General features: G+C 30.9%; 1 protein-coding gene across 1 annotated transcript in view; it reads left to right on the top strand.

Annotated features, from left to right (window-relative positions):
* Positions 1 to 19,526, top strand: part of CD226 (CD226 molecule) — an 86,558-nt gene that overhangs the window by 44,270 nt on the left and 22,762 nt on the right. Inside the window, exon 3 of the mRNA XM_012541571.3 lies at positions 7,018 to 7,365. Coding sequence (XP_012397025.1) covers positions 7,018 to 7,365 — 348 coding nt within the window. The remainder of the gene's footprint in view (positions 1 to 7,017; positions 7,366 to 19,526) is intronic.

Below are 19,526 nucleotides of genomic sequence, written 5' to 3'. Positions count from 1 at the left end.
GCTAGAGACAGAGAACATTATAAAATATACATATATATATATTTAAAATGATTAATAGAAAACTGGAACATTGAATAAGGAAAAGGTGAGTTCTTAGTGGTTATCAGTGAGTTCAAATCAGCACACTTCGAGAAACTACATTGATATATGGGACTGATACATGGGAAACAAAAGCTGGATTATTGCATCTTTGGGAATTCTGTAAAAAAATGGGAAAGGTGACATTATAGAAGGCGAGCAAATGTTTTCTTGATTTTTCTAAAAGCATGAAAAAGGTGGATATTCAGAACCATATGACAGTAAACATGATGGTAATTTCTGGTAAAATATAGAAGAGATCATTGAAATGAATCATTTGTCAGAACTTAAAAAGTGAAGAGTAAATATTCATGAGCCACATCAGATTAATAATTTCCTTTTCTAAAGGGTCATTACATTTTTTGATTTTTTCCAGTAGGCTTAAGCTCATTAAACATAGTCATTAATTTTGTTTTTGTCCTTGATTTCCTAGCATCTAGCACAGTGACTTCTACATAATAGGTGTTTAATAAATATTTTTAAATTGAATTGTTGGGTAGTATGCCTGCATTTAAAAAAAAAGACAAAAACTCATGCTCCAAGTGAACAAAATGGAGAGATATGGGCTGGATAAAAGTTCATGTGGAAAATTTCAGCACTACTATAACTAGAGTATTCCTCTCCAACTATGTTAAACTTAAAAAAATGGTAAAGAAACCTGTATTTACATAAATAGTTTAAAAAGGCCAAGTGATGCTGTTCTCATAGTTTATGTAATAAGATAATTGCCCAAAGATAGCTCAAATGAAAAATTCAGTTTAATAAGCATTTAATAAGGATCTACTATATACCCAGCATTGTAATACAGATGCATACACAAAAATAAAAGTCTTACCATCAAAGAGTTTATAGTACCTATATGGAGAAGGAACACTCTCTTTTTATCTCTCTCTGTCTCTCATGCTTGTAAGTTTAGAGAGGCAACTAGCAATGAGGAATTGATATCAGGAAAAACTCCTTTTGTGTGGTGCTATGAAAGAAACAGTTTATACTTATCCTAGGTACACAAGACCTTCTGTGAAGTAACATACATTACCTTGTCCTCCCAAATCACAATGGACTAGCCATCAAAATGCATGCCATAAGCAACATATTAGGCTCTTGTCATCTACTATTATCTTTTGAATTGTTTAGTCTTACTGATAAGGTCCTGCAATGTTCTGCACTTTGACTCAACTGGACAATCTTGTCATCTTTAGGGTATCTGCCTTCCATGTGTAATAGTAGATTCTAAATGATAGTTTAATTTACTTTTGAAAGGTATATGTTTTCTGTTTTATGCTTCATTTGAATCTAAAAATAGAGCCAATAAATCATGCTTTCACTACTTGCATTCATCAAAGAATCAAGAATGGTCTTAATATGTGGAAAATATATTTTCAGTTTATGTTCTTTTTTCTTCCTACAAGGTCAGATGCTTTATTGAAATCAATAAGCAATAAACAGAACAAGATTTTGTAGTGCCTTCTGTACCTTTTAGTCACTTGGATGATTGTAAAAGGTAGTCTCTTGGGTGATCTTAATATTTTCTGGAATGGAGGAGGTAATAGTCTTATGGTGTTTTGCTCTTTTAAAATATGTGTAGAGAATTATACTGGTTTTGATTTCCAGATTTTAGTAGTGTTGTTTACCAGTGATGAATTGACCAATAAATGTCTGAGGCTGAATTTGAACTCAATTCTTCCTCACTCCAGGCCCAGTACTCTATTCTAAGAGTCACTAATTGTCGCAAGTGTTATAAGTAATAAAGGACTATATAAATGCCAGTTATTATTCCAATATGGAGATTTAAAATCATGTTATTGATGATCAATTAAAGGATTTGAGAATTTTTATCCTTGAGAAGAGAAACAAGAGAGGTAGGAAAACAGGAAGTATAATTTTTGAAACTAAAAAAACTAAAAATTTCCTGGAATAAGTATTAGTTAGTTTTGTTAGACTCATGAGGGCAAAAAATTAGTACCAAATGCAAAGTTATAGGGATGCAGATTCCAACTTAGCATAAGTAAAAAAAAATTTCTAACAATTAGAACTGTCACAAAATTGAGATAGTTGCTTTGCAAACTAGAGTTAGTTGGATGCTAGATAATGCCTTATAATTATTATGAATATTATAGGAAGAGATTTATGCTTTTTGACAATGTGACTTCTAAGGTTCCTTTTTGACCTGGGATTCACAAACCTGTTTTTTATTTTTAAAAAATAGTTTGTTAATTATAGATATATTTTATTTTATGAATTAAAGAAATAATTCTGAGAAAGAACTATACAAATGCCAAAAACTGACAAGATAAAATAAAATAAAGGTTAAGAATTTCTGCTTCAGAATTCAAATAAACCTATTATTTTATAAAGGGGTTACTGTGTTACACCTCTCACATGAATTTCATTTTAACTCAGAAACTATAGATTTTTGTATTTCATTTAATAATAGAATTTGAAATAACAGGAGGAAAGGGAGGTTTTTGATCTGGAATCCTTTTTGGTTTCCCTCAGATAAAGCCATACAATGTTCCCTTCCTCAGCATATAATCAAGGTCATCTTGGATAAGGTTAAGAACCTCTCCCTTATTCAATATGGCCATCTGAGGCAGCAAATTATATTCCAGCAGAGAATAAGTGAAATTAGAAATTTGACTTTTCTTAATATAGATATGGTATTCATTAAGATCTCTGTTTTGAAATATCTCTTAGGTATAGTCCTTAAAGATTTAATTTTGTGAATTCTGCAATATCAATAACCTAAAAGACTTTCCTTTCTCCAGTTAAGGGACATTGGGATATTGAAGTAAATTTCTGACTTTTCTATAGAATTTGCAGGCAGAAAGTCTGCAGTAAAGTTCTTAGACTGGGATTTCAGTCACTACAGTTTTGGTGCAACTCATCTAGTACTCTTTGGCTTTATGATTAACTGTCATTTTCTATAAGATCCTAAAAAATGGGTTATTTCTGCCTCATGGTATAAAATGGCTCCCATCTTTACATACTTCAGATTAATTTAACTGATACTGTATATGACTGACTTAGCCAGAGGTAAATGCAGCTTCCTGAAGTAGAGATATTTTTCTCAGCCTGGAGTGAAGAAAGACAGTGAATTACTTTAAACACTTGGTCACTTGGACGAAAGTTACAAATGAGACTCATTCCCAGTGGAACTAGTGCTGAAATCATTTGGCTTAGTGTGCAAAAGTAGAAGATAATAGTAAAATTTTAGATTATTTCAAGGCTATTTAAAGATTATTTCATGCTGGAATGGAAAGAATATAGGAAATGGAGTCAGGCAAGGTTTGGGTTTAACTCTTCATACTGATACCTACCAACCTTGTTATTATAGTAGATCACAGAATCTCTAGGCTTCTGTTTCTACAAATGTAAATTGCTTCCTGTGATTTCTGAAAATGTTATAGGGAATAATAAAATGAAGATAGTGAACAATTATTAAACACCTATTAAACATGTGCTGGACACTGAGCTAAATTTTTATAAATATAATCTTACTTGATTATCATAGTCACCCTGTGAAATAGATGGTACATTTTACAGTTAAGAAAATTGAGGCAAATATAGCATCCATAACTTGCCTAGTTACACAACTAGTAAGTATCTGAGTTCAGCTTGGAATGCAGTTTTTCTTTACTCTAGGCTCAATATTCTATACATTGTGTCATATTTATTGATATTACTTTAATGATTATAACATCTCTAAAAATAAATGTTATGTATACATATATGTGTTTTTACTTATATGTACATATATGTATATACACATGTATACATATATAAATCCATTCACACATATATAAAACATTTATTTTTAGAGATATGCAGAAATAAATTTCTTAAGCTATTTATTATTAGGGGTATGTCCTTTAATGCCTTTTGTTGTCTTTCATATTTTACTACTGGTAATCAACAAGAATATTTGATGGTGTCAAACTTACCTTACACATTTGAAAAGCAAACTTCGTTATGTAGTCATGGGTTTTTGCAGTTCTCTTTGTTTTACTAATCAAATGAAAATTATCTCAATTGTCATTTTCTCCAACCATAATCCTGTCTATTTCTGTGATGTTTCCAACAATTGCTAATCTAGTGAGCACCTCTAATTACAGAGAATTGCTAACTTTGAGTGCTGCTCTTTCCATTTTTGGACATCCCTAATTACTGGAAAGCTCTTAAATAGAAGACAAAGACTTTTTTTTTTCCTGCAAGGAGCCTCTGCTTAAAGAGCGCAACAGTTTCTTGGTTTAAGAAAGGACTTACTGTCCCTAGTTAAATTGTGAAGTGGACAAACTATGTCTTTAGCATCTCAGGCTCTACTGAAACTTTTTCCCGGATCAATTGCATCTTTATTCTGATTATCCCTCTTCACTTCCTGTTTGTTAGGTACCTATCATCCTTCTTCCTTTCAAAACGTATACTTAGACATGGTGTCAGTTATTGACAATTTAGTGTAAATTTAAATCAATACATTGAAATGCACATGTATTTCAACAATATCTTTAGTTATGAAATACAATTTCTGTAAAATGAATTTGAAATATCACTGGTACAAAAGAAACTTTACAGAGTATCTAAATTATAATACTGGAAACTTGTTTATTCCACAGGATCTCTGCCAAAGACATAACTAGTAATTATTGAACTCTGAGTAAATTTAGGTGAGCAGTATTAGGAAACAACTTATTTGGCCAGGTGATCCTTAAAAGGGGAAGACAGCAGTCAGGTGAGTCCCAAGAGCAGGGTACTACAAAGACAAAAGCAGTGACTTTCTCGTACTAACTATGGTACTAACCATACTAACTATGGTAAGAGGGATGGTCACTTGGACCAACAGATAAATAGATGGACAAAGGAAAGATGTTTACACCCTGAAAAAATCCTGATCAATATTCCCTAATTATAAGGTTCATCTCTGCCCCTATGGAGTTTATAATCTAGTTATGGTGAATTGACCATATTCTTTTTTTTTTTTAATAGCCTTTTATTTACAGGATATATGCATGGGTAACTTTACAGCATTAACAATTGCCAAACCTCTTGTTCCAATTTTTTACCTCTTACCCCCCCACCCCCTCCCCTAGATGGCAGGATGACCAGTAGATATTAAATATATTAAAATATAAATTAGATACACAATAAGTATACATGACCAAAGCGTTATTTTGCTGTACAAAAAGAATCAGACTCTGAAATATTGTACAATTAGCTTGTGAAGGAAATCAAAAATGCAGGTGTGCATAAATATAGGGATTGGGAATTCAATGTAATGGTTTTTAGTCATCTCCCAGATTGGCTAAAATGACAGGAAAAAATAATGATGATTGTTGGAGGGGATGCGGGAAAACTGGGACATTGATGCATTGTTGGTGGAGTTGTGAACGAATCCAACCATTTTGGAGAGTAGTTTGGAACTAATGCTCAAAAAGTTATCAAACTGTGCATACCCTTTGATCCAGCAGTGTTACTACTGGGATTATATCCCAAAGAGATTATAAAGAAGGGAAAGGGACCTGTATGTGCACGAATGTTTGTGGCAGCCCTTTTTGTAGTGGCTAAAAACTGGAAACTGAATGGATGTCCATCAGTTGGAGAATGGCTGAATAAATTGTGGTATATGAATATTATGGAATATTACTGTTCTGTAAGAAATGACCAACAGGATGATTTCAGAAAGGCCTGGAGAGACTTACACGAACTGATGCTGAGTGAAATGAGCAGGACCAGGAGATCATTATATACTTCAACAACAATACTATGATGACCAGTTCTGATGGACCAGGCCATCCTCAGCAACGAGATCAACCAAATCATTTCCAATGGAGCAGTAATGAACTGAACCAGCTATGCCCAGAAAAAGAACTCTGGGGGGGTGGAATTGACCATATTCTAATGCCTAGTTTTTGGTAACATTTTCTAGAATGAAGTTCTTTTTCAGCTTTGCCTCTCAGAATTCTTAGTTTCCTCCAAGGTAAAGTTCAGGAGCCTTCATGAAACTTTTCCTGATCCATCCAGATGTTGGCTTTTAAACTTTCTTCACATTTTCTAGTATCCACTTATATACATGTATTCCTATTTTCATGGCATATAAATGCCTTCAGAACAGCCACTGTTACATTTTTTTCCTTCAAATCCTCAGAATGTTGTACAGTGCCATCAACATTTAAAAAAATCTTGACTTATAATTTCATCAATGTTAAGAGCTCTCAGTGAAGAAACCTATTTCATCAATGCAGATGAACAAGTCATCTATATATAACTTTAGAGAGTGGCTGAAAGACTTGGAACACTGAGAGATTAAATGATTTCCCTATGGCCCCATGACTAGTTTATGTCGGAAGCAGAATTTAATTTTCCTCATTATAAGCTAGTTGTTTGTCCACTAAATCATCATCTCTATATGTCATATATATAATGGATAAATAATAAAAGTCAGTTGAATTGGATTGATTTTATGCCAGGCAGGAGATAGGTTTATTTGAATTTTATAAATTTATGAATTGGAATTTTATAAATAAGGAAACTGAGGTTTTAATGGAATTTGATTTGTTTCATTTTGCTGCAGAGAACAGTAGGAAGACCATTTTGAATACCAGCATTACCTTTTAAAGATTTTTAAAAGCATATTACTTCTATAAAACTTAGATATATGAAACACTTTATTGCTTCTTTTCAGATGTTTTCGAAATTCATGCTCCATCCAATAGTCATATAGAATTAGAACCTGGAAAAAAAGATAAAATTCATATTTTTATGAATGAGAAAATAAATTTTTAATGGAATTTGAATTGTTTTGCTTTGCCTCAGAGATCAGAACTAACAAGACCATTCTAAATATCAATATTGATTATTGTTAAATGATTTTTAAAAGAATTTTTTATCTCCAAAAGATTATGTTGTTAACAACAAATATATGAAACACTTTTTGCTTCTTTTCAGATGGTTTTGAAATCCGTGTTCCATCTAATAGCCATATGGTATCAGAACCTGGAAGAAATGTCAAATTCATATTTCAGACTCACAAGGCCAACCCCCTGAAACATGTGACATGGGAAAGGATTCAGCCACATCAGATTGACCACTTAACTTACTGTAATTTGAACAATGGGAAAAGTTATGGCTTAAAGTACCAAAGAAAAATATTTACAAGCTGCAGCCAAGAGATGACCAGTAGCTCTATTATCATTCACAATGTCACTGCTTCTGACTCAGGATTTTACCAATGTTGCTTAACCACCAACACAGGAGAAAATGAAACCTTTGTGATGAATCTGACTGTGACTGATGGTAAGTATAAAAATGAAATGTTGAGTTGCTATGAATGTAAAAATTTTCCAGCAAATGGTTTCCATTAAAGGCTTTTATTGAATATGAAAATTTAGTTCTAATGGACAAATTTAAGCAGATTAGAAGTTACTGTATTTTAATCCTTTAGCAAGTCATACCTTGTTTGGTCTCTGCTCATAGAAATCACAGTAAATTCGTCACCTCACCCCACTTTTTTTCCCCACATTCCTGAAAGGAAGAAACTGTTGTCTGTTAGTTTAAGATACACACTTAATATATGTGGTCTGGAGTGATCTCTAATATTTGTTTGTCTCCCAATTCAATCCAGTGAGTTTTTACAAGCATTCTGGGCATAGGCATTGTGCTACGTGATAAATATAAACATAAAAGGACAAGCAGATCATTCCTTGAATGAACTTACATCCGATGGAAGGAGCTATGAATATAAATTAGATAATACATAATACATATACACATATTAAATATTGTATTGATAACTAAAATATCTATTTTTGAAAGCTGAGACCGTGTCTTCTGTCTTGAATATCCCACCAAAGCATTTTTGCTTTGTTTGCCCACTGTTTGTTTTATTTTGTATATATTGAATGTATGTATGTATTGAATAAGTCAATCAGTTATGGTTATTGTTCTGTATTAATTTGTTATAAATTTTAGCTTTTATGACCTAGATAATCTTCACATTAAAGCTCTCATTGTGTACTCATTGTAAGGGAAGTCATGGGGATAGTTTATATTAGATTTTTTTCATATTTGAGTAAGGGTCAGGAAACCTAAAGGTCTATCCAGTATTAAAGTCTGGATTCTAAAGGTGCTCTCTGACTGAGAAATGTGCCAAAGATAATCCTTTATTCTTGGTGCTGACAGAAGCTGTCTATCACTTTATGCTATTATTTTCCATATGCCTTTCGTCAGCTCATTTACTTTGGCTTGAATTTAGAGCTTTAGAGCCAACCCAGGTCCAGGCTGCCTCCTTCATATTCTTGGCAGTGCCTAGGCTGACATTTCTTTCTGAAATAGAACTGAAGAAGAAACGTTTAAGGTTGTATATAAGCAGCAGTGGTAGCAGCTGTGTGTAACAAAAAGAGAGTTTGCCAAAGTCATAGCTGATTTTCACACTTAATCACTATGGACTAACTCATGCTTTAATTATTCCCATTAATGACAATCACAGTTATGGGTAAACTCAATGTTGGATTTGTAACTCCAAGCCAAAAAGGTGTTGACAGAATATCTCTTTATGCAAAAAACTTTAGAGAGGACCAGTTTTTAAAGGACTTGCTCTGCTGACTTCTGGATAAATAAGGATGTTTATGTCTAAAATATTCCTTACTTAATGGGACTGTATTTTAAAATTGCTTGCAGGGTACAGGTCCCCTAATAGTCTAAAAATATATGAATAAAAGTTATTTGCTAACTATTTCCAGTGAACCAAGAAAAGACAATGTTTTAGGCAGGCAAAAAATTATGGGTAAAGGTATATTAGACAAGTATATTATTCTTGCTCACCATAATGAAGGAACATTTAAAAATTTTTATAAATTTTTATTATAGTGGCAACAATGAAAGTATTCTTGTAGGATTGAATGATATATGTTTAATTGATGAGATAGTCTTCTGATCCAAGACAACTTAGGAGGTCGGATGAAGAGATCTGTGACATGAGGTGGAGACTGGCATAAGCCCACATAAATGTAACTCAATAGTGGTTCTTGGTGATGGTGACATTAGCAGCAGAATCTTTATGAAGTCTCAAGCGATAGATTATTGGACAACTGGTCAGAAAAAGATTATAGATTTGCCTTTTCTATTACTGAGCACAGGACCAGACTCTGACAGCTTCAGTGCTTATATTTCCTGGTCACAGTTCAAGGGTAGAGAGGAGCACTTTTGGTGATGAGGGAGCAGGGACCCTGAGGAGCAGTTTCATTTATGGTACCAAGGAAACAGGACCCTTGGGAGCACTATTTTTTCATCCTAAGGACTCAGGAGTCCTTCCTATGTAAAGACTAGAGTTTAGAACAAGAAAGCAATGAGCATACCTCTTTGGAATCACACTCCTTGAAAGCATCACAAATTTCCCCAATCTCCAAAACAAGCTCTTAAAACAGCAGCGCAAAAAAATCCGAGGCTTGATATAGTACCCCTTCCACAAAACTACTGGTGGGTATAGACCCAATTTTACCATAAAATTCAAAGTCAAGAAATACAGTTGAAAATGAGTGATCAACAAAAAGTGACATGACTATAGAAAATAATAATAATGATGAGAGATCAAGAAACAAATTTAGAAGAAAAAAATAATGTGAAAACAGATAAAAGAGAAGCCTCAAAGCAAAACCTCTGGAAAAAAGACCAAAAAAATTCCTAGAAGAGCTAAAAATTATTTTCAAAATTTTCAAAACCCCAAATAAAAGGGTTAGAGGAAAATTGGATTAAAGAAATATGGAAAATTATGAAAAGACAATTAGCAATTTGGTAAAAGAGACACAAAATACTAAAGAAAACAACACTTAAAAAACCCCACAGAATAAGCCAAATAGCATCAGGGGTTCCTCACTGAAGAATATAATACTTTAAAAATTAAATTGGACAAATGAAAACTAAGACTGTGAGAAATCAATAAACAATAAAAATAAAAATTAGAAGAAAATATGAAATATATTTTTGAAAAAACAACAGCTGGAAAATAAATTGAAGAGAGATAATTTAAGAATTAGGCATCCCTGATTTTAAAAAAAAAAGACCAGAGATGAATAGAATGTCTGAATTTCAAATAAAAGGCTCAAGAGAAGCATATAAATGTAAACATGAAAAAAAGGAACTCAATAAGATTGAATTGTTTACATTCCTATATGAAAGAATGATATTTATAAGACTTTGTCATTATTATGGCATTTTGAAGAATTCTGTATAGACAAAGGGTGTGGGAGGGAGTTTATTATGTTGGAATGATTTTTAAAATATAAAGGAATAAGAAAAAATGGATACATGGGGAGAAAGTGGAAGATGAGAGTAAGATTGACAATTATTTCATATAAAAGAAGCAGAAAGGAAGTGCATTTACAATGGAGGAAAAGATGAAAGGTGGTTGTAGTGGGCAATGATTAAACTTTGTCTCACCTATATTGGTTTAAAAATGGAAGAACACACACATATTCAGTTGGAGAAAGAAATGTATCTTATTTAATAGGGGAAATGAAGAGGAAGAGGATAAGAAAATGGAGAAGTTTGTGACAAAAGGAGAACAAAAAAGAGGAAAGGATCAAAAGCAAACCAGTCTTAAGAAGGAGAGATAGGATAAAAAGAGAGAGAAGGATAAACTGAAGAAAATAAGATGGAAGGAAAAGCAAAGTTAGTAATTATAATTGTGAATGTGAATGGAATGAACTCACCCACAGCAGAAAAACATGTAGTAGAATGGATTAGAAACCATAATCCAACATGTTGTTTACAAGAAACACACTTGAAACAAAGAGACACAAAAAAGAATTAAAATAAGGAAACTGGAGCAGAATATATTATGCTTTAGATGAAGTCAATAAGGTAGGGGTACCAATCAAAATCTAAGACCAAGAAAAAGCAAAAATAGACCTAATTAAAAGGAGTATGTAGAAAATCTATATTTTGCTAAAAGAAAATAGTAGATAGTGAACTAATATTAATATTAAAAAATATGAATCAAATGACATAGCATCCCAATTGTTAAAGGAAAAGTTAAATGAGTAACAAATGGAGATAGAACATAAAATAATGAAGGAATTTAGCTTTCCTATCTCAGAGTGAGATATAATTAACCATAAAATTAATGAGAAGGAAGTTAAAGAGATGAATGACATTTTAGAAAAGTTAAATATGATAAACCTCTGTAAAAAATTGAAAGAGGACAGAAAGATATATAACTTTTTCTTAGGTGTACAAAACAATGAACAAAAATTGACTATGTATTCTGGCATAAAAAACATTAAATATATACCTTTTAGACTATAATATAATAAAAACATGAAAATGTAAATTTAAAAATTGGAAAATAAATAATCTCACCCCACAGAAACAATGGATTAAAAAGAGATCATAGAAATAAATAATAATTTTATTAAAAAGAATTACAACAATGAGACAGCATATCAAAATCTGTGGAATGGAATACAAACAAATAAGTACTTAGGAGAAAATTTAGTTTTAAGTACATTCATCAATAAATGAGAGAAAGGAAATATAAATGAATGTAATTTTAAAAAACCTCAAAAAACCCAAATTTAAACATCAAAATAGAAATCTTAAAATCAATGGAGAAGTGAAAATATTGAAAGTAAAAATCCCACTGAAATAAAAAAATAAAAGTAACAGTTGATTTCATAAAAAAGACCAATAAAATAATAAACCATCAGTTAATTTGATTAAAAGAAAGAAGAAAACCAAATTACCAGTACCAAAAATAAAAGGACAAATAAACTATCAATGGGATGAAATTTAACCAATCGTTAGCAATTATTTTCCCCAATTATATGCCACTAAAATATTTACAAAAATATGAAGTGACTAGATTAACAGAAACAAAAATAAGTAATCTAATATATAACTTTAAATAATCTATCCTAGAAAAAGAATCGAGCAAGTGATAACTAGCTTTCTTTTTTAATTTACACTTTATTTTTTTTATTCTAAAATTTATTTATTTTGGTTATATATGTTCATTCTTTTTTAAAATGCATTTCCTTATGAATCATATTGGGAGAGAAAAATCAGAACAAAAGGGAAAACCACAAGAGAAAAATAAAATAACAGAGAAAGAAAAAAAATGAATAAGTCCATATTCATTTGGGCTTTGGAAAAAAGACCAAAAAAATTCCTAGAAGAGCTAAAAATTATTTTCAAAATTTTCTTTTTTAATTCTTGTTTTAATTTGCATTTCTCTAGTCAATAGTGATTTAGAACATTTTTAATATAACTATAGATAATTTTAATTTCTTCATCTGAAAATTGTCTGTTCATATTCTTTGACCATTTATCAATGATGGAATGACTTGTATTCCTATAAATTTGACAAAGTTTTTAAATATATTTTAGAAATGAGGCCTTTATCAAAAATACTGGATGTACATTTTCTCCCCAGTTTTATGTTTCCCTTCTAATCTTGATTGTGTTGGTTTTGTTTGTGCAAACCCTTTTTCATCTAATGTAATCAAAGTTGTCCATTTTATACTTTCCAATGCTCTTTTTTTGGCCATAAATTCTTCCCTTCTCCAAAGATCTGATAGGTCAACTATCTCTTGCTCTCTTAATTCACGTATCCTGTCTCTCTTTATGCCTAAATCATATACCCATTTTGACCTTATTTAGGTATGGGGTATAAGATGTAGGTCTATGCCAAGTTTCTGGTATACTAATTTTTAATTCCAAGGCCTTATCACAAAGCTGGAGTTTTAGGGTTTATCAAATATTAATTACTATAGTCATTGATTATTGCATCATGTGTATATCTCTCTATGTTTTTGATGACTGCTGCTTTATAATAGTTTTAGGTCTGGTACTGCTAGGCCACCATCCTTTGTATTTTTTTTTACATTAATTTCTTTGATATTCTCTTGCCCTTTAGTTCTTCCACATGAATTTGGTTATTACTTTTCTAGCTTTACAAAATATCTTTTGGAGTTTAATGGCACTGAACAAGCAAATCAATTTATGTAGAATTGTCATTTTTATTTTATTAGCTCGGCCTATGTATTAACATTTGATATTTTCCCAATTGTTTAAATATGACTTTATTTATGTGAAACACATTTGTAAATGTGTTCATATAGTTCTTGGGATGGCTTGATACCCACATAGTTTATTTTGTCTATAATTATTTTAAGTTAAATTTCTTTCTTTCTCTTGATGCTGGACGATGATTTATATGGGTTTATTTTATATCCTGCAACTTTGCTAAAACTGCTGATTTTTTCAAGTGGGTTTTTGAAGATTCTATAGGATTCTCCAAGTATAGCATCATATCATCTGCAAAGAGTGATAGTTTTATTTCCTCATTGTCTATTTTAATTCCTTTTTATTTTTCTATAGTTAAAGCCAACATTTTTAGTACAATATCGAATGATTATAGTAAAAATGGGCATCTTTGTTTCATCCCTGATCTTTTTTCAGAATGCTTCTAGCTTCTTCCCATTACAAATAATTTTTGCTGATACTTTTAGATAAATGCATTTATGACTTTAAGGAAAACTCCATTTATTCCTATGTGCTCTAGTGTTTTTAATGGAATTGGATGCTTGAACCCAGGTTTTCTTAACACAAAATCAAGCAATCTATATTCACTATTACCTCTGTAACAACACTAAAATAACTGACAAATAATTAAGTGTTTTTAATAGGAACGAGGGTTATATTTTGTGAAAAGCCTTTTCTGCATCTATTGAGATTATCACATAATTTCTGTTAGTTTTATTATTGATATGGTCAATTGTGCCAATGGTTTTCCTTATACTGAGCCAGCTTTGCATTACTGACATAAATTGTACTTGGTCACACTATGTTATCTTGCCGATAAATTGTTGAAATCTCTTTGCTAATATTTTATTTAAAAATTTTGCATCAAATATTCATTAGAGAGATTGGTCTGTAATGTTCTTTCTCTGTTTTGACTCTTCCTGTTTTAGTTATCAGTACCATATTTGTGTATTGGAAGGAATTTATCAGAATTACTTTTTTATTTATTTTTCCAAAATAGTTTACATGATATTGGAATTAATTGTTCTTTAAATGTTGGATAAAATTCAGCTGGTAATGGAGATTATTTTGGGGGGGAGTTCATTGATGGCTAGTTCAATTTCTTTTTCCTAAAATGGGAATATTTAAGTAATTTATTTCCTCTTCTGTTAATCTGAACAATTTATATTTTTGTAAATATTCATTCATTTCAATTAGTTTGTCATATTTGTTGGTATATAGTTAGGCAAAATATCTCCTAATTATTGCTTTAATTTCTTTTTTCGTGGCAATTTTACCCTTTTCATTTTTAATGTTGATAATATGCTTTTTTCCTTTTTTAATCAAATTAATCAAAGGTTTCTATATTTTGCTGTTTTTTTCCCATAAAACTAACTTTTAGTTTTATTAATTGCTCAGTAGTTTTCTTAGTTTCAATTTTGTTAATCTTTCCTTTGATTTTCAGACTTTCTAATTTGGCATTTAATTGAGGATTTTAAGTTTATTCTTTTTCTAGCATAGGAATAAATGAATCTTTCCTTAAAATGATAAACAGTATCTATCATAAACCTACAGCAAGCATTATTTATAATAGGGATAAACTAGAAGCCTTACCAATAAGATCAGGGGTATTTATCCTGTTTTCAAGGATATCGATTATTATTACCATTATATATCTTATTAAAATGCTATCTGTACCAATAAAATAAGAAAAGGAAATTGGAGGAATAAAAATAGGCAATGAGGAAATAACACTAGTAATTTTTGCAGATGATATGATGGTATCTTAAGAATATTGTAGAAAAGCAACTAAAATTAGTTGAAAAAATAAAACAATTAAAATAAAATTGCAAATACAAAATAAATTCACACAAATCATCTGCATTTCCATAATCATCAAAAAAAAACCTCATCAAGAAGACATAGAAAGAAAAATACAAATTAAAATAACTCTAACAATATACAATACTTGAAACTCTACCTGCCAAGACAAACACAGGGACTATATGAACATTAAAAAAAAAAACATTTTTCACTCAAATAAAGATAGATCTAAAAACTGGAGAAATTAATTGCTCATGAATAGGTAAGCCAATATAATAAAAATGACAATTCTATATGTTAATTTACTTTTTCAGGGTGATACTAATCAAACTCCCAAATAATTATTTTATAGAGTTACAAAAAATAATAAAAGAATTCACCTGGAAGAACAAAAGGTCAAGAAGATCAAGGTAATTAATGGAAAATAAAAGGAGAGTGGCCTAGCAATTCCAGATGCAAAACCTATATTGTAAAGCAATAATCATCAAAACCAGCTTTTTGACTAAGAAATAATGGAATAGATTATTTACATAACACATGGTAGGAAATGACTATAGTAATCTAATGTTTGGTAAATCTAAAGACCCATGTCTTTTTTGGGATAAGAACTCAGCATTTGACAACAGTTGAAGAGAAAACTAGAAAATGTGACATTTAAAAAGTTCTGAGAGAGTGATTTGCTGACTAAATTAATATTGACAACTTCTAGGGAGTAGTCAACAAAAACAGGTTTATTGTCACCTCATTAGCCTAGAGACCAAATCTGTTGAACCATCATTATTTATAAAATCTTTTGGAAAAGAAATGTCCCTGAGGATGCAAATCAATTCTGATTGGTCAACAAGCTTTGGTCAATTACCACATCACCTTTCTCACAAATGGGAGAATCAACATTTTTCTCAGACCTATGTGAGCAAACAGAATGCACAGGAATCCACATATTTGCCTAAACTTAGAATTTCTTTTACTGTCTTTCTTTAGATCTTGGTCTGGGTAAATTGTTGTTCAACATTTCCCACCTTAGCTGATTTTTGGATAAGGAAGTAGAAAAGGAGAAAATCCATGATTTTGATTCAATAATTAGTTATTAATATAAGAGGGAAATAATAATTTTCCCAAAAGCAGCTTGATAGAAACTAGGCATAAACCAACATCTCACACCAAAATTTATAAATGATTTAGACATAAAGGATGATATCATAAGTAAATTATGGGAGCATGGACAAATTCACTTTCAGATCTACAGTTAAAGGAAAAGCTTCTCTCCAAAAAAAGAGATAGAGAAGATCATGGAGAGTATAGGGATAATTTTAATTGCATGAAATTAAAAAAGGTTTTTATACAAACAAGACTAATTCATTCAAAATTAGAAGGAAAAGGAAATTAGGAAAAAAAAACTTTTATAGAAAATTCTTCTTGACAGAGTCCTCATTTCTCAAATATATAGTGCACTGAGCCAAATTTTTAAAAATAGAAGCCATTTTCCAATTGATAAATTGTGAAAGAATGTAAATAGGCAATTTTGAAAAGGAGAAATCAAAGCTATCAATAGACATGAAAAATACTCTTAAATTAAAACACTTCTGAGGTACCCACCTATCAGATTGGTTTCAGATTGGTTAACATGACAGAAAAGAAAAATGGCAAATGCTTGAGGGGATGTAGAAAAATGGGAACAGTAATGCATTATTGGTATTGTTGTGAACTGGTTCGATGATTCTGAGGAACAACTTAATATTATACACACAGGGTTATAAAACTGTGTATGCCTTTTGAATCATCAATACCACCTTTAAGTTTATATCCCAAAGAAATTTTAAAAAGGGAAAAGAAACTATTTTTACAAAAATATTTATAGCTGCTCTTTTGTGGTAGCAAAGAATTGGATATTGAGGGAATTTATCAAGTGGGGAGTGGTTAAACAAGTTGTGATATACAATTGTAATGAAGTACTCTTTTGCTATATATAAGAAGTCTTATATAAACTGATACAAAGTTAACAAAACTAAGAGAATATTACATGAAATAACAGCAATATTGGGGACAGCTAAGTGGTGCAATGGATAAAGCCTTGGACATGAATTCAGGAAAAGTCGTCTTCCTGAGTTTAAATAAAAAAAAAATTAAAATTTGCTTTAAAACATTAATTGGTGAATAGTAAATTAATCCTAGTTCTTTTGTTCTCCAGAATATTATATTACTACAAGCCTTCTGGTCCTTTAATGTAGAAGTTGTTAAATCTTGAATGATCCTGATTGTGGTTCTATGATATTTGAATCATTTCTTTCTGGATGCTTGCAATATTTTCTCCTTGACCTGGGAATTCTGGAATTTGGCTATAATATTCCTGGTAGTGTTCATTTTAGAATCTCTTTCAGGAGGTGTTTGGTGGATTCTTTTGATTTCTATTTTACCCTTTGTCTCTAGAATATTAGGATAGTTTTCCTCAATAATTTCTTGAAAGATGATATTCAGGCTCTTTTTGTTTGTGATCATGACTTTCAGATAGATCAATAATTTTTAAATTATCTCTCCTGTATCTATTTTCTAGGTCAGTCATTTTTCAATGATTTTTTTTCACATTTTTTCAATTTTTTCATGTTTTTTTGTTTTACTTTATTGTATCTTGATTTCTCATAAAGTCATTAGCTTCCATTTGCTCAATTCTATTTTTTTTAAGGAATTATTTTCCTCAGTGAGCTTTTTTACCTCCTTTCCCAATTGGCCAATTTTGCTTTTTAAGTCATTCTTCTCCTTGTTAGCTTTTTGTATTTCCTTTTGCACCACTCTCAATTCTGTTCATAGTTTTTTTGCTATCTCTCTTACTTGATTATCGAAATGCCTTTTAAGATCTCCCATGGCCTGAACCCAATGTTTATTTTTCTAGGAGGTTTTGGATGTAGGAGCTTTGCCTTTATTATCATTTTCTGAATGCATGTTTGTCACATAATAAATTTCAATGGTCAGAAACGTTTTATGTTGTCTGATCATTTCCCCAGCCTATTACTTGGTTTTTTAACTTTTTGTTAAAGTAGGGCTCTGTTTTCAGGATGGAGGGTGCATTGTCCCAAGCTTCAGAAGTTTTTATTCAGCTGTTTTTAGAGATCCGTTAAGGAATATTACCATAAGGATTCTTTTGTATCCTGAAGTTGTTAGGAGTGTCTCTGCTCCACTGTAGCTGTAAGATCTAATGTGCTAAATAAATAAATTTTATATATGGTTCCACTGTCTCTCTTAGCCTTAACCATTAAGTCTGATACAATTCCTATCTCTCCCTATTTATTCTCTATTCTGTATACCAAATCATTAAGCTATACAATGTACATTATAAATACAATACTTAATCAAAAACAATGACCATTCTGTACTTAGGATGTGAAAAATCTCAATGGTAATATATCACAATAAGTATTCTGACAAGGTTACATTAAGGAATGATGTAATATTATGAATTTGGAATCAGAGGGCCTGAGTTCACATCTCTGCTTCTTAGTCTCTATGTGAAATTATAATAAATCACTTAACTGCCTGTGTTTTAAAGTATTTCAGTGAAATATAAGGTAAATGTGCCTTTCAGGTCTAAATAATCTGAATTTAGATAATTGTGACTTACATGATCTATAAAATGTTGTGTTTTACAAGTGTTGTATTATGTAGATAAAACAATTCTTAAACACTTGAATGAGAAAAGAAACCAGAAAGACCTGCTAGAAGAATTCTGGGACTTTCTATTTCTTGAAATTTACTTATTACCTGAGTCTTCAGTTTGAAAAATCAGTTGTAGCAATTGAATTACTCTCTTGGTAGAAACCTAGACTTGAAAAAGGAAATGTAATTCAGACAAATGTGCTTATTTTGTTCCCATTTAAAATACACTTCCTCACTTATTACTTGTCTTTTAGAGGCCTACCTAATACATCCATTTGCAAAATGTCCATTTATACTACTTTTTCACACATTGAATTCTTCATTTCAGACACCTTTAGGAGATATTAAAGGCATATGGGTATCTCTGGAAAATTGTTAATTATGAAGTAAATTAAGAAGATTGCATGTAGTTTCCTTAATGGGAAGAAACTCATCATTTGAAATTTTAGAATTTTGTTTTTGGACTTCTAACACATAAGACAAATATTTTGTGAGTATTAGCAATTTATAATATTTTAGTCCAAAAAAAAACCCCATTCATTTCATTCTTTGATATGGTAAATTCTGACTTACATAAATAAATATCAAAACCTTTTCATCAATAAAAGCAGAGGTTGGGCCCTCTAAAAGGGGACTCTTTATTCTCTAAGAAAAGGCAGGAATTGTGGGAACAAAAGAGGGGGTCATTACTCTGACTTAAAGATGGTGCATATCCAAAGCTCTGGGTTGTATTTGAAAGGCAATATCTGTCACTTCACTTTTTTGACATGAATGAAAGCTTCATTGTTCAAGTCATGGTAATAAAATAACATAGTTTCATCTGCGTGGCAACAATTTTATTTATGTAAAAGAGAAAAATTATTTTAAAATAGACTATTAATTTTTATACAACTTTTAGAGATTGTGGTATAGTGAATAGAAAACTGGATGTTAGGACTAAGTCAGAAAGAACTTCACTTAAAATT

The sequence above is a fragment of the Sarcophilus harrisii genome, chromosome 1, assembly GCF_902635505.1.
Source record: "Sarcophilus harrisii chromosome 1, mSarHar1.11, whole genome shotgun sequence".
Lineage (NCBI taxonomy): Eukaryota > Metazoa > Chordata > Mammalia > Dasyuromorphia > Dasyuridae > Sarcophilus > Sarcophilus harrisii.
The sequence above is the reverse complement of the archived record's forward strand: the minus strand, read 5'-3'. Positions and strand labels throughout refer to the sequence as shown.